The 16,642-nt window shown below is 46.7% G+C and overlaps 1 protein-coding gene across 1 annotated transcript in view; it reads right to left on the bottom strand.

Annotated features, from left to right (window-relative positions):
• LOC120022498 (protein 4.1-like) overlaps positions 1-16,642 on the bottom strand; it is a 61,819-nt gene that overhangs the window by 17,962 nt on the left and 27,215 nt on the right. Inside the window, exons 11-12 of the mRNA XM_038966440.1 lie at positions 12,611-12,668; positions 6,393-6,572 (exon numbers count right to left, since the gene is read on the bottom strand). Coding sequence (XP_038822368.1) covers positions 6,393-6,572; positions 12,611-12,668 — 238 coding nt within the window. The remainder of the gene's footprint in view (positions 1-6,392; positions 6,573-12,610; positions 12,669-16,642) is intronic.

Here is a 16,642-nt window from a genome sequence, read left to right as displayed (position 1 = left end):
GACCGGCCAGTCACCGGCTGGTTCAGTTAATTAGAGGGCTCTCTCTCTGTCCACCGGACCAGCCAGTCACCGGCTGGTTCAGTTCATTAGAGGGCTCTCTCTCTGTCCACCGGACCGGCCAGTCACCGGCTGGTTCAGTTCATTAGAGGGCTCTCTCTCTCCACCGGACCGGCCAGTCAGATTAACACCAGCCAACACAGAGTGAGAAACATGAGCAGCAGTCCAGACAGGAGGGAGAAGGAGACGTGCGGCGGTTGGAGCTGGAGCATGGCTGGGTACAGCTGGCAGGCTGAGGGCCCCCCTGCCCTGTCCTCCTCCTCAGGCATGTCGATAGAGACCCTCAGAGTGTTACCCCTGCCCCGAACCTCCTCTTCCTCCTCCTCCTCCTCGTCATCATCAGAAGTATAATCTTCTTCCTCCTGTAGATAGGGGTGTCTGAGGAGCGGTGGTCCCCCGGGGCCCGAGGAGGCCTGCTGTTGCTGTCTCAGTAATCTTACCTGGTATTCAAACAGAGGACGCTTCCCTCGCTGTGTTCAGCAACGGGAGACCAAGAGAGACAGAGAACAATGAACAGACGTGGGGGAATGGCCAACCGACAGGCAGGAATTAGGGGAGGATGGGAAGAGGGCAGGGAGTGTTAGGAGAGGAATGGACAGGGTAGGGAGTGGGTTAGGAGGGGAAGGGATGAGAACAGGGGAGGGAGTGGGTTAAGAGGGGAAGGGATGAGGACAGGGCAGGGAGTGGGTTAGGAGGGGAAGGGATGAGGACAGGGCAGGGAGTGGGTTAGGAGGGGAAGGGATGGGATGAGGACAGGGGAGGTACTGGGGTAGGAGAGGAATGGACAGGGGAGAGAGTGGGAGTGGGTTAGGAGGGGAAGGGATGAGGACAGGGCAGGGAGTGGGTTAGGAGGGGAAGGGATGAGGACAGGGCAGGGGGTGGGTTAGGAGGGGAAGGGATGAGGACAGGGCAGGGAGTGGGTTTGGAGGGGAAGGGATGAGGACAGGGCAGGGAGAGGGTTAGGAGGGGAAGGGATGAGGACAGGGGAGGGAGTGGGTTAAGAGGGGAAGGGATGAGGACAGGGCAGGGAGTGGGTTAAGAGGGGAAGGGATGAGGACAGGGCAGGGAGTGGGTTAGGAGGGGAAGGGATGGGATGAGGACAGGGGAGGTACTGGGGTAGGAGAGGAATGGACAGGGGAGAGAGTGGGAGTGGGTTAGGAGGGGAAGGGATGAGGACAGGGCAGGGAGTGGGTTAGGAGGGGAAGGGATGAGGACAGGGCAGGGAGTGGGTTAGGAGGGGACGGGATGAGGACAGGGCAGGGAGTGGGTTTGGAGGGGAAGGGATGAGGACAGGGCAGGGAGAGGGTTAGGAGGGGAAGGGATGAGGACAGGGGAGGGAGTGGGTTAAGAGGGGAAGGGATGAGGACAGGGCAGGGAGTGGGTTAAGAGGGGAAGGGATGAGGACAGGGCAGGGAGTGGGTTTGGAGGGGAAGGGACAGGGGAAGGAGTGGGTTAAGAGGGGAAGGGATGAGGACAGGGGAGGGAGTGGGTTAAGAGGGGAAGGGATGAGGACAGGGCAGGGAGTGGGTTAAGAGGGGAAGGGATGAGGACAGGGCAGGGAGTGGGTTAAGAGGGGAAGGGATGAGGACAGGGCAGGGAGTGGGTTAGGAGGGGAAGGGATGAGGACAGGGCAGGGAGTGGGTTTGGGGGGGAAGGGATGAGGACAGGGCAGGGAGAGGGTTAGGAGGGGAAGGGATGAGGACAGGGGAGGGAGTGGGTTAAGAGGGGAAGGGATGAGGACAGGGCAGGGAGTGGGTTTGGAGGGGAAGGGACAGGGGAAGGAGTGGGTTAGGAGGAGAGGGGATGAGGACAGGGCAGGGAGTGGGTTTGGAGGGGAAGGGACAGGGGAAGGAGTGGGTTAGGAGGGGAAGGGATGAGGACAGGGGAGGGAGTGGGTTAAGAGGGAAATGGATGGGGACAGGGCAGGGAGTGGGTTAGGAGGGGAAGGGATGAGGACAGAGGAGGGAGTGGGTTTGGAGGGGAAGGGATGAGGACAGGGGAGGGAGTGAGTTAGGAGGGGAGGGACAGGGCAGGGAGTGGGTTAGGAGGGGAAGGGATGAGGACAGGGAGTGGGTTAGGAGGGGAAGGGATGAGGACAGGGAGTGGGTTAGGAGGGGAAGGGATGAGGACAGGGGAGGGAGTGGGTTTGGATGGGAAGGGATGAGGACAGGGGAGGGAGTGGGTTTGGATGGGAAGGGATGAGGACAGGGGAGGGAGTGGGTTTGGATGGGAAGGGATGAGGACAGGGGAGGGAGTGGGTTTGGATGGGAAGGGATGAGGACAGGGGAGGGAGTGGGTTTGGATGGGAAGGGATGAGGACAGGGGAGGGAGTGGGTTTGGATGGGAAGGGATGAGGACAGGGCAGGGAGTGGGTTTGGATGGGAAGGGATGAGGACAGGGGAGGGAGTGGGTTTGGATGGGAAGGGATGAGGACAGGGCAGGGAGTGGGTTAGGAGGGGAAGGGATGAGGACAGGGGAGGGAGTGGGTTTGGATGGGAAGGGATGAGGACAGGGGAGGGAGTGGGTTTGGATGGGAAGGGATGAGGACAGAGGAGGGAGTGGGTTTGGATGGGAAGGGATGGGATGAGGACAGGGGAGGTACTGGGGTAGGAGAGGAATGGACAGGGCAGGGAGTGGGTTTGGATGGGAAGGGATGGGATGGGGACAGGGGAGGTACTAGGGTAGGAGAGGAATGGACAGGGGAGAGAGTGGGAGTGGGTTAGGAGGGGAAGGGACGGGGGAGGGAGTGGGTTAGGAGGGGAAGGGATGAGGACAGGGCAGGGAGTGGGTTAGGAGGGGAAGGGATGAGGACAGGGCAGGGAGTGGGTTAGGAGGGGAAGGGATGAGGACAGGGGAGGGAGTGGGTTAGGAGGGGAAGGGATGAGGACAGGGCAGGGCAGGTAGCGGGGTAGGAGAGGAAGGGACAGGGGAGAGAGTGGGAGTGGGTTAGGAGGGGAAGGGACGGGGGGAGTGGGGTAGGAGGGAGGTTGGGGAGTAGGTAAATGGTGGAATGTAAGGTTGTAAGTGCGGGCGGAGGGGAAGAGTCTCCTTCAGATTTTTTAAATAAAGTTCTCTCTGAAGTCTGACATTAGTGAGTGGTGGGTTCCATCACTGAGCTTCAGCCTGACTCAGACTCCCGGTTTCTGGGCAGTGAGAGTTAGGGTCCAGGGTGGCCGGACCAGGCCGGACCAACCTCCAGGGAAGTGGTGACAGCAGCAGCAGCATATTTGGGACTGGAGAGTTTTTATGGGTCTCTGCTCCTCCATGGCTGGGGTTACAATGGATGGCTGGGTATAGATTGGATGGCTGGGGTTTGATTGGATGGCTGGGGTTAGATTGGATGGCTGGGGTTAGATTGGATGGCTGGGGTTAGATTGGATGGCTGGGGTTAGATTGGATGGCTGGGGTTAGATTGGATGGCTGGGCTTAGATTGGATAAAGGCCTTCTCTGGCAGGTAAAATGCTAGCTAGTGCAAACCGTTTGTTTGGCAGTGCAACGTCTTGGACCGTAACAGCGTTACGCGGAGAACCACCAATAGGAACTGGCTTGATGCAGGTTGGCTAGACCACAGTGTTCCCTCCTCCTCACTGCCACCTGACAGCCAGTCAGTCAGTCAATGAGAGATGAGCTTATCAAATACATTGAGGTCTATTGGGAATTGCGAGGCTCATATTTGTGATTTGTTGGTAATGTGTTCATGAAGATAGAAAAAGACATCTGAAATGTTTTACATACAATATCAAGTCAGGTAAGACTGCTTGGTAAATCACCAGACTAGTGTATTATACTGCAATTGTTTATGTATATTTTAGTGATATTTTAGAAACATGATAATCCTCATTGATAGAAATTGTGCTATAGGCCTATCGTTTAAAAATGCCTATACTCCAATAGAGAAAATTGAAAGTTAAGATTATTATTATTATTATTATTTTAGATGTGTTGTTAAATGTTCTGAGGGAAGTGCTTAGTAGTCTTCAGGTACATAGGCAGGACGTGAGAAGGGTCTGGAGCAGGCAGGATACCCAGGTAGCTGGAGGCAGCTTCAAGTCTGGGAGTAAAATTGTTTTTTCAGCCCCATGGCAGTAGAGGGGCGAGGGGAGGGGAGCGGTGATGCTCGGTGACCCAAGGCCTGAACACCTCTCTGGGTCTCCGGATCCTCCTCGGGAGAAGGGGGTGGAGGTAGAGGAGGAGGTGGTGGAAGATATGGAGGAGGAGGAGGAGGAGGGAGTGGATATGAATGTGGGGCAGGGCACGACTTTGAAAGGAGAGGAGGAGGAGGAAGACGAGGAGGAGGAGAGGATTGAGAGACGACACAAGGGGGGGAGAGAGAGAGAGAGAACATAAAACATAAAACAACCAGTGAGGGAGAGATACAGGTCAGGGAGGAGGAGAGACAATGAAATGAAGAGGGGGAGGAGGAGGTCAGTTCTTTATTGTTGTTGTCATTGTTTGTTTTTTGGTTGTTTGCGTGTTTAGTTTTTTGTTCTTCAGTCTCTCATCACTACGTCAGACATCATCATCATCATCATCATCACCACCATCATCACTGAGTCATGCAGCTTCACTACTATCGGGTCAAACCCAGCCATGCGATTTGATTGGCAGATCAAAGCAGGAAGACAAAAGCTGGCAACAGCCAATCATGGAGCGGAGGCAGTGGTGAGGGGGGAGGGTTTGGGAAAGGTTAGGGGGTGTGGTTTGGAAGGGGCATCTATAAAAGTAGGTTGTGACGGGGCCAGGGGTGGGAGAGCGCAGTCCTGCTAGTGTTCTCTTACTGCAGCCCAGCCCAGCTCAGCCCCTGTACGGCCAGTAAGGACTGAATTAGAGTACCTTTACCTCTGATACGCCACCAACTACTCTGTATGCAGGTGATAGGGAGGCCGTCCTCACCTGCACACACGCACACACACACACACACGCACACACAGACACACACACACACAATCTTCACACATACGAATATACACAGAGAGACTCCAAGAGCATGTCCACTGTACACACAGAGATACACAGACACAGAGAAACCGTTGAACACTTGATGAAGCTCTCTGAAGCATTCCATCTGCCGACTATGAACTTGTGAACAGTATATCCTTAGGGAATTTAAAATAATCTATTCCTCTGTACCAAGTATGAGGAAATAAAAAATATATATACTTTTCTTTCAAATTACCACAGCACAGCACCGCTGTAATACGGATTTTCCAGATGTTCTGCCATTGTCTAGAAACCTGACATTGACTAACGTGATTGCATCCTCTAGATTAGAGACTAGACATTGATTCGTGTCAAAAACAACACCTGAATGACGTGAGAAAAGACAACAGTACCCCCTACTGGGACTAATGACGAATGTGCAATCCAAAATTACAACTAGTAAAACAACAGAGCAAGAAAACTTGCTCAAAGAAGGTCAAAACACATCTTCAATTGAAAATGAAAGCACATAAACAAAACATTCATCTCGGTAAACTGGTGCTAATAAATGCATAAAAGCGAGTCAAATGTACCATCTTTCACTTCAAACATCACATTGTTGTCAGGAATCCTGGTGGTGCTATGAGTGGGACTAAAGAGGATAAAGGCCTGTCTGTGTCTCTGAGTAACATGGACTGCTATGGCTGTCTCTGTCCTAGTGGTGCTATGAGTGGGACTAAAGAGGATAAAGGCCTGTCTGTGTCTCTGAGTAACATGGACTGCTATGGCTGTCTCTGTCCTAGTGGTGCTATGAGTGGGACTAAAGAGGATAAAGGCCTGTCTGTGTCTCTGAGTAACATGTTCTGCTATGGCTGTCTCTGTCCTAGTGGTGCTATGAGTGGGACTAAAGAGGATAAAGGCCTGTCTGTGTCTCTTGAGTAACATGGATTGCTATGGCTGTCTCTGTCCTAGTGGTGCTATGAGTGGGACTAAAGAGGATAAAGGCCTGTCTGTGTCTCTGAGTAACATGGACTGCTATGGCTGTCTCTGTCCTGGTGGTGCTATGAGTGGGACTAAAGAGGATAAAGGCCTGTCTGTGTCTCTGAGTAACATGGACTGCTATGGCTGTCTCTGTCCTGGTGGTGCTATGAGTGGGACTAAAGAGGATAAAGGCCTGTCTGTGTCTCTGAGTAACATGGACTGCTATGGCTGTCTCCGACTCTGTACCAAGACTGGTTGTTCTGTTGACTCCATAGAAATAGAATCTCTAGAAGGGGCTTAGAGCCCGTAACCCTGGCGATTTGACTGGTCAACTCGTGGATACACACACACACCAGTTCACCCATTATGACATCACTGACTTGAATGAGGAGGGCCGATCTATTAATTTCAGTTCTGTTGGTTGTTGACTCACCCCGTCAGTGCCTGACTGCAGCTGTCCGTTGATGCTGGCCGTGCGGAAGGGTGAGTGGGTGGACAGGCGTTTGTCCCACTCGCTCTGCCGCGGCTCCGGAACAGACTCCATGAAGCTTCTCTTCAGCTCACTGATACTGGTGTGGTGACGCATGATCTCTGTATGGGTCTTATCCAGATCCTGGGAGGAGGGAAAGGGGTGGAAAGAGAGAAAGAGGGGAGGGGTAGAGAGAGAGGGGGGGGGGGGGGGGGGTAGAGAGAGAGAGAGGGGGGGGGGGGAGGGGTGGAGAGAGGGAGGGTAGAGAGAGAAGGGGAGACAGGTGGAGAGAGATAGAAAGGGGAGGGGTAGAGAGAAAGAGGGTGGAGCGGGAGAGGTGGAGGGAGAAGAGGACCAGAGGCAAATAGAAAGAGAGATATAGAAAGAATATGGAGAGAGAGAAAGAAACAGAGCAAAGGGGAAGGGCATGATAGATAAAGTAGAGACGGGGGGCAGAGGGGAAGGGCATGATAGATAAAGTAGAGACAGGGGGCAGAGGGGAAGGGCATGATAGATAAAGTAGAGACGGGGGGCAGAGGGGAAGGGCATGATAGATAAAGTAGAGACGGGGGCAGAGGGGAAGGGCATGATAGATAAAGTAGAGACAGGGGGGCAGAGGGGAAGGGCATGATAGATAAAGTAGAGACGGGGGGCAGAGGGGAAGGGCATGATAGATAAAGTAGAGATGGGGGGCAGAGGGGAAGGGCATGATAGATAAAGTAGAGACGGGGGGCAGAGGGGAAGGGCATGATAGATAAAGTAGAGACAGGGGGGCAGAGGGGAAGGGCATGATAGATAAAGTAGAGACGGGGGGGCAGAGGGGAAGGGCATGATAGATAAAGTAGAGACGGGGGGCAGAGGGGAAGGGCATGATAGAGAAAGTAGAGACGGGGGGCAGAGGGGAAGGGCATGATAGATAAAGTAGAGACGGGGGGCAGAGGGGAAGGGCATGATAGATAAAGTAGAGACAGGGGGGCAGAGGGGAAGGGCATGATAGATAAAGTAGAGACGGGGGGGCAGAGGGGAAGGGCATGATAGATAAAGTAGAGACGGGGGGGAGAGGGGAAGGGCATGATAGATAAAGTAGAGACGGGGGGCAGAGGGGAAGGGCATGATAGATAAAGTAGAGACGGGGGGCAGAGGGGAAGGGCATGATAGATAAAGTAGAGACAGGGGGGAGAGTTTAAGGAGAAGGCAGAAAGAGACAGCAAGGAAGGGCAAAAGGGCGAAGCCCCCAGATTGGAAGAGGGTAGGGAGAAAGTATGTCATTATTTGGGGGAAATGACAAATGTACAAGTTTAGCAGAATGCAACATGATTGATGATTTGCTTATCATATCAAACAAAATGCAGTTGGAAGTTGGAACAGGCCTGCCCCTCTCAAAGAGGACAAACAACATGACAGCAGGCTCTAACAGGCCTTAGTCCATCCAGACCACATGATGTCCTATAGACAAACAACATGACAACAACAGGCCTTAGTCCATCCAGACCACATGATGTCCTATAGACAAACAACATGACAACAACAGGCCTTAGTCCATCCAGACCACATGATGTCCTATAGACAAACAACATGACAACAACAGGCCTTAGTCCATCCAGACCACATGATGTCCTATAGACAAACAACATGACAACAACAGGCCTTAGTCCATCCAGACCACATGATGTCCTATAGACAAACAACATGACAACAACAGGCCTTAGTCCATCCAGACCACATGATGTCCTATAGACAAACAACATGACAACAACAGGCCTTAGTCCATCCAGACCACATGATGTCCTATAGACAAACAGACTGTTCTGTGTTCCCTCCACTCTGTTCCCTCCTATGCAGATTGAACTTTAGATGATCCATCTCCGTACAGTATCCGTGCCTATCCATATTCATGGTGCAGGAGGAGTCATTGTGATTTTGGAGCAATCGCCCATTACCAATCTACCACATGTTGGGATCGTGATCACAGAGATAAAATTACAACCAATTAGACTAGTGTCTCCTGGCTAATGACTATTCAGAAACATCCCAAATGGCATCCCAAATGGCACCCTGTTCCCTATATAGAACACTACTTTAGACCAGGGCACATAGGGATCTACGTAAGGCTCGAGTCAAAAGAAGTGCACTATATAGGGATTAGCATGCCATTTGAGACGCAGAGTAGAGGGGAGCTCTGAGAGTTAAACTATGGGGAGGACATTGAAGTGTCTTGCTTCCCTACAGAGCATCTGTGTGGATCTCTGCTACCTAATGAATTGGTCACATGGTACCTGAAGCCTAAATATTTTATCTGTCTGACTAAATCCCTGCTCTTCATAACTGACAGCTGTTGGTTTTGGCAGCTAGCACTACAGAGATTTGACTGTTTCCCGGTTTTCCAAAATCCCAAAACAGAGTGGGATTATAGTCTGGGCTGCAATGGAATACAATCCCCTTGTCAGGGAATATAATACCATAAGTGTATAGTACATCTATAGTACATCTACAGTACATCTACAGTATGTTTACAATATGTTTATAGTACATCTACAGTATGTTTATAGTACATCTATAGTATATCTATAGTACATCTATAGTACATCTATAGAACATCTACAGTACATCTACAGTACATCTACAGTATATCTATAGTACATCTACAGTACATCTACAGTACATCTACAGTACATCTATAGTATATCTATAGTACATCTATAGAACATCTATAGTACATCTACAGTACATCTACAGTATGTTTACAATATGTTTATAGTACATCTATAGTACATCTACAGTATGTTTATAGTACATCTATAGTACATCTACAGTACATCTACAGTACATCTATAGTACATCTATAGAACATCTATAGTACATCTATAGTATATCTATAGTACATCTATAGAACATCTATAGTACCTCTACAGTACATCTACAGTATGTTTATAGTACATCTATAGAACATCTACAGTATGTTTATAGTACATCTATAGTATATCTATAGTACATCTATAGTACATCTATAGTACATCTACAGTACATCTACAGTACATCTATAGAACATCTACAGTATGTTTATAGTACATCTATAGTACATCTACAGTACATCTATAGTACCTCTACAGTACATCTACAGTATGTTTATAGTACATCTATAGAACATCTACAGTATGTTTATAGTACATCTATAGTACATCTATAGTACATCTATAGTACATCTAGAGTACATCTATAGTACATCTATAGTACATCTACAGTACATCTACAGTACATCTATAGAACATCTACAGTATGTTTATAGTACATCTATAGTACATCTATAGTACATCTACAGTACATCTATAGTACATCTATAGTACCTCTACAGTACATCTACAGTATGTTTATAGTACATCTATAGAACATCTACAGTATGTTTATAGTACATCTATAGTACATCTACAGTACATCTATAGTACATCTACAGTATGTTTATAGTACATCTACAGTACATCTATAGTACATCTATAGTACATCTACAGTACATCTACAGTATGTTTATAGTACATCGACAGTACATCTATAGTACATCTACAGTACATCTATAGTATGTTTATAGTACATCTACAGTACATCTATAGTACATCTATAGTACATCTACAGTACATCTACAGTATGTTTATAGTACATCGACAGTACATCTATAGTACATCTACAGTACATCTATAGTACATCTATAGTACATCTACAGTACATCTATAGTACATCTACAGTACATCTATAGTACATCTATAGTACATCTACAGTACATCTATAGTATGTTTATAGTACATTATAGAGCAGTCTGTGCCAAATGGAGAGCTGGATTTACCATTTAACCCTAGGTGACCATGTGACCATTTCACTGGTGGTAGTATGGTATGCTTATGGTATGCTAACGTGCAGAAGGGATGAGTGTGAGTAAGATTCCTCTTATGCACACAACCTGGGAGTTCACACAATCACAGAAGATGCACACACACACACACACACACACACACACACACACACACACACACTCAGAAGATGCGCACACACACACACACAATCGCAGAAGATGCGCACACGCACACACACAATCACAGAAGATGCACACACACACACACACACACACACACACACACACACACACACACACACACACACACACACACACACACACACACACACACACACACACACACACACACACACACACACACACACACAGGCTCTCCCAGCAATATGCCTGAGGATACTTAGTCCTGAGCCAGCTGACAATTATTATTATGATGAATCAAAGACGCAGAATTTGAACCAGCACGTCAAAGACACGACTTTGTCCCAAATGGCACTCTATTCTATATATAGTGCACTACTTTTGACCAGAGTCCTATGGGTCGAAAGTAGTGTACTGTGTAGGGAATAGGGTGCCATTATGGGACACAGCCAATGTCAAAGGTCAACAGAGGTGAAGGTCAGAGAGAGTCACATGGCTATGGTTAGATACAGGAACAGCACCATGAGTGAGAGAGGCCCCCCGCCCCAAATGGCACCCTATTCCCTACATAGTGCGCTTCTCTTGACCAGGGCCCTCAGGTCTCTGGTTAAAAGTAGTGAATAGGAATAGGGTGCCAAATGGGACGCTCCCTGAGAGAGGTACAGTATACTCTTAGAAAAAAGGGTTCCAAAAGGGTTCTTCAGCTGTCCCCATAGGAGAACTCACTGTACTTGTGCATGAGGGAATTGAACATTTTTGATTCAAGGAAGAACCTTTTTGGGTTCCATGTAGAACCCTCTGGGGAACGGGTTCAACATGGAACCGAAAAGGGTTCTACCTGGAACCAAAAGGGTTCTGCATGGAACCAAAACGAGTTATTCAAAGGGTTTTCCTATGGGGACAGCCGAAGAACCCGTTTTACGTTCTAGGTAACAGCTTTCTTTCTAAGAGTGTCCAGTACAGTGAAGCTTATATTAAGGAGTTCCAGGTCTCACAATGAGAAAGACAACAGAGGTTGGCATCATTAACCTGTTAATCATATCACTGAGATGAAAATATATGACTGGGAAAAGTTTATCAATCAAAGCTGTGTTCATGTTCCTGGAAATTGGCCTCTGTCACCAATGCAGGCTGGAGAAGTGGTACAAGAATGGCCTTAATTCAACCAACATCATTCCTGTTGGAAACACTTTCCCCTTTAGGAAGATACTTATGGTCGTTACAACAAACCTACATTTGACGACCATTGTCGACGACAATACCCGTTGGAAAAAGCATCCAAAAGGTGCAAGTCATTATTGACTAAAAAAGTGCCACAACAAAAACATACGTTTGACAAGCAGGCTGAAATCAAAGGGCATGCTGGGTATACGGTGTCCACTAACATTATTTTAGATGTCTTTTCTTCAGTCTCAAAGGTCAAACTGGTGCACCTCTTTCAGATCCGATGCCTATAGCTTTTAAATAATAATAATACTGGACTACGATAGTGATAGAGAAAACACTCCCAATCATATATCAAAACAAATGTGGATAAGAAACAAATGAAAGATGTTGGGATGAAAAACAGCACCAAAGTAAAGTGAGTACTTGCATTAGAAGGAAACAGGAAAAGAGTGCATGCCAAGCCATTAGGGTTCAGCTGAAAACAGGGTGGGTGTAGAAAATGAAAGAGAGAATAGAAGAGAGTCAAGACAAAAAGAAAAAAAGAAAACGGGGCAAGTGAAAACACAACTCCCATGCAGAGAGAGAGAGAGAGAGAGAGCGACAGAGAGACAGAGAAAGAGAGAGAGAGAGAGAGAGAGAGAGAGAGAGAGAGAGAGAGAGAGAGAGAGAGAGAGAGAGAGAGAGAGAGAGAGAGAGAGAGAGAGAGAGAGAGAGAGAGAGAGAGAGAGAGAGAGAGAGAGAGAGCGAGAGAGAGAGAGAGACAGAGAGAGAGAGAGAGACAGAGAGAGAGAGAGAGAGAGAGAGAGAGAGAGAGAGAGAGAGAGAGAGAGAGAGAGAGAGAGAGAGAGAGAGAGAGAGAGAGACAGAGAGAGAGAGAGAGAGAGAGAGAGAGAGAGAGAGAGAGAGAGAGAGAGACAGAGAGAGAGAGAGAGAGAGAGAGAGAGAGAGAGAGAGAGAGAGAGAGAGAGAGAGAACATGCTGCAAACAAACAGTCAAAGAACAAATAGGACATATTCTAGAGTGTGATACAAACCTCCAACATTAAATTGCTATGCCTGATATAAATAGTTTGACCCTCAAGTTTGTTAGCTCTTTTCTGTGAAAAACGAAGAAAACAAAAAGAGAACAAAGTTGGTCTCAGGAAGATGTGGAATTGAAATCCTTATATTATTATTTATTTTATATTTTATTCTGTACTTTTACTGTTTGACTTGCAAGCGATTACATCCGGTATGTGTGCATTCATTCCTGAATGGTGGGAGAAGTGGCGAGGGACCAGATGATACTATGGGAAGTGCAGTGAAGCGGAGTGCAGGGTGAGTGCAAAGGTCCAGTGGAGTCTGTGAACACCATAAGTTACCAACACCTGGTGGGTTTCTGTCAGTTACCAACACCTGGTGGGTTTCTTTATTTCAGGACTGACTGCGAGTGGAATCAAATGTTGACACATAAATGCACCATATACATACATGCCGGGGTAGCAATGCATTATCATTGTGCATGATCTGTTTTTATGCGTTACCTAAAGCATCATTCACTTGACTTTTTTGAGTGATTCTTCCTGAGGCGGCAGACAAGTGCAGCTGAGGGTCTTCCTCACTATACTGTCTAGAGCACAGGCACGGTCAATCCAGGTTCTTTCACTTACAGGCACCTCATTCATTTGGTTTATCTCTCTAGTTCTACTTGGTGAAGAATTATGTCCACAAGAGGGAAGCTTTATGTATTGCCTCTGTGGGAGGAAACGGCAAGGCTGATACTGTTGGATAAGTGGCCTCCGTTTATTGGTTTCAAAACAAATGGTGGAAAATAGAGAAGAAACAAAATGTTTCTTTCTCCGTAACTATCCAAAGAAGTCTTTGATCATTGTGAACACATGAAATCGTTAAGAAGGGAACTTCACAGCCAAACAGTATTCTCTTGTATAGCTGTCCTGTTACAGTAGATATACAAGGCTGGAGGACAGAGATACAAACAGACAAAAACATTTATTTTTTCTGTATTAGAAATTATTTTCAAACGAATGGGGAAAAATCAACTGAAAGGCGACGAGTGATGCGAGGATGAGGATGTGAATCACTGAGTCCTGCGTCCCAAATGGCACCCTATTCCCTACATAGTGCACTACTTTTGACCAGGGCCAAAAGGGCTCTCTGGTCTAAACTAGTGTACTACATAGGAAGCCATTTAGTACAGAGCCTAACTGTAGACAGATATCTAACCTTCTTCACGCGCACCGTCTCCGTGCCGCTTCTGTCTCGGGGCGAATGCTGCCGATACCCCAGAGGAGGGAAGAGAGGGGCAGATACAGTAACGTTACAGACCCATGACTCTGTTTCAAACCCATCTTCATATCAATATTTTAGTCTGATACATTTTGTAAAACATGCATCTCGTGTAATAACCCCAGCCCCATGTATCAATGTTTAATTATTTTAGTCAGACACCGCACAGCCGCTGTGAGTCTGGCAAGCGAGACTTCACATACAGTAATACGTGTCTAATGTTTATGGTTGTAACCCTCCTATATACGTATATTTTAGTCCAACAGACAGTAATACATGTGTCTAGTGGTACTATAACACGTATATTTTAGTCAGACAGACAGTAATACATGTGTCATGTGGTATTATAACACGTATATTTTAGTCAGACAGACAGTAATACGTGTGTCTAGTGGTATTATAACACGTATATTTTAGTCAGACAGACAGTAATACGTGTGTCTAGTGGTATTATAACACGTATATTTTAGTCAGACAAACAGTAATACGTGTGTCTAGTGGTATTATAATACGTATATTTTAGTCAGACAGACAGTAATACGTGTGTCTAGTGGTATTATAACACGTATATTTTAGTCAGACAGACAGTAATACGTGTGTCTAGTGGTATTATAATACGTATATTTTAGTCAGACAGACAGTAATACGTGTGTCTAGTGGTATTATAACACGTATATTTTAGTCAGACAGACAGTAATACGTGTGTCTAGTGGTACTATAACACGTATATTTTAGTCAGACAGACAGTAATACGTGTGTCTAGTGGTACTATAACACGTATATTTTAGTCAGACAGACAGTAATACGTGTGTCTAGTGGTACTATAATACGTATATTTTAGTCAGACAGACAGTAATACGTGTGCAGTACAAAAAAAGTATGAATGTATGTACTTGTAAGTCGCTCTGGATAAGAGCGTCTGCTAAATGACTTAAATGTAAATGTAAATGTGTCTAGTGGTACTATAACACGTATATTTTAGTCAGACACACAGTAATACATGCGTCTCATGCTGTGCTAGCTAGGCGTCGATAAGGCCACAAACCTGGCTCTTTCTCTCTCTCTCTGTCCCGTTGGTGGTGGTGGTGACTGCAGGGGCATGATGCCTGCTCCTCCTGGCTCCCTCCCTCTGCAGTGGTGGCATATCACACAGACAGCTCAGAGCTCACGCACTACAGTGGTCTGCCAACAGGGCGGCGCTGCTACGCTCTAACTGGAGCACGGGCTATAGGTCTACCCAAATGTCGTCTATGGATATGCTTTCCATTTAATAAAGCTACTGTATAAACCTCGGTTATTAAATAGTGATACTGTATACAACCTACACATGTACATGTGAACTGTTGTCTGGCATTTCAATTTGTTGCTCGCCATTTTGTTAACGCTCGTGTAGTGTCATCCTCGTGTAATCAACCTGGTTCAGTCAGTCTCCAATTAAATACTGTACAACGTGTTCTGTAGTACCGCATGCAGTGAGGCAATATCCTGTTACATCTCAAGAGAGTTGCAGTGTGCCCTGGCCTGATTCTGTGAGTGTATGTGTGAGTGAAATACCTTGAACTCTGGGGTGGACTGTGGTCTGGAGCTCTGTGTCTTGGAGACCTCTGTCACCTTGCTTTCCACCTTGGTCTCTTCCTTGATCTTCCTCTCTGCTGAGCGTGACTGGCGGCCCGGGGCGGTGGATACTTCTCGCCGCTCACTGCGGGGCAGGGCAGAGGTCACAGGGGACGGGGCGGCATCCCCGGGAGAGACGGGGGACATAATGGGAGCACTGACTGGACGGGTGCTCTTGTCTGGAGTGGACACCATGGCTGTAGGGGGACGGGAGGAGAGGAAGGAGGAGGAGAAGAGGGGGAGGAGAGAAGAGGAGGGAAAAGAAGGGAAGAGAAGACGAGAGGAGAGAAGAGGAGAGGAGGGAAAAGGAGAGAAGAGAAGAGGAGAAGAGAAATGGTTAAAAAAAATCACAGCAAAGAGAAAGAGGAACCATAAAGAAACTGCAGTATGTCGACATCAGGTTTCCTGCATACTCACACTCAACATAATGACATAATGACATACTCAACATAATGACATACTCAACATAATGACATCCTCAACATAATGACATACTCAACACAATGACATACTCAACACAATGACATACTCAACACAATGACATACTCAACATAATGACATACTCAACATAATGACATACTCAACACAACATAATGACATACTCAACATAATGACATACTCAACATAATGACATACTCAACATAATGGCATACTCAACACAATGACATACTCAACACAATGACATACTCAACACAACACAATGACATACTCAACACAACATAATGACATACTCAACACAACATAATGACATTCTCAACACAACATAATGACATACTCAACACAACATAATGACATACTCAACACAACATAATGACATACTCAACACAACATAATGACATACTCAACACAACATAATGACATACTCAACACAACATAATGACATACTCAACACAACATAATGACATACTCAACACAACATAATGACATACTCAACACAACATAATGACATACTCAACACAACATAATGACATTCTCAACACAACATAATGACATACTCAACACAACATAATGACATACTCAACATAATGACATACTCAACACAACATAATGACATACTCAACACAACATAATGACATACTCAACACAACATAATGACATACTCAACACAACATAATGACATACTAAACAACAACATAATGACATACTCAACATAATGACATACTCAA

This window comes from Salvelinus namaycush, chromosome 27 (genome assembly GCF_016432855.1).
Source record: "Salvelinus namaycush isolate Seneca chromosome 27, SaNama_1.0, whole genome shotgun sequence".
Lineage (NCBI taxonomy): Eukaryota > Metazoa > Chordata > Actinopteri > Salmoniformes > Salmonidae > Salvelinus > Salvelinus namaycush.
The sequence above is the reverse complement of the archived record's forward strand: the minus strand, read 5'-3'. Positions and strand labels throughout refer to the sequence as shown.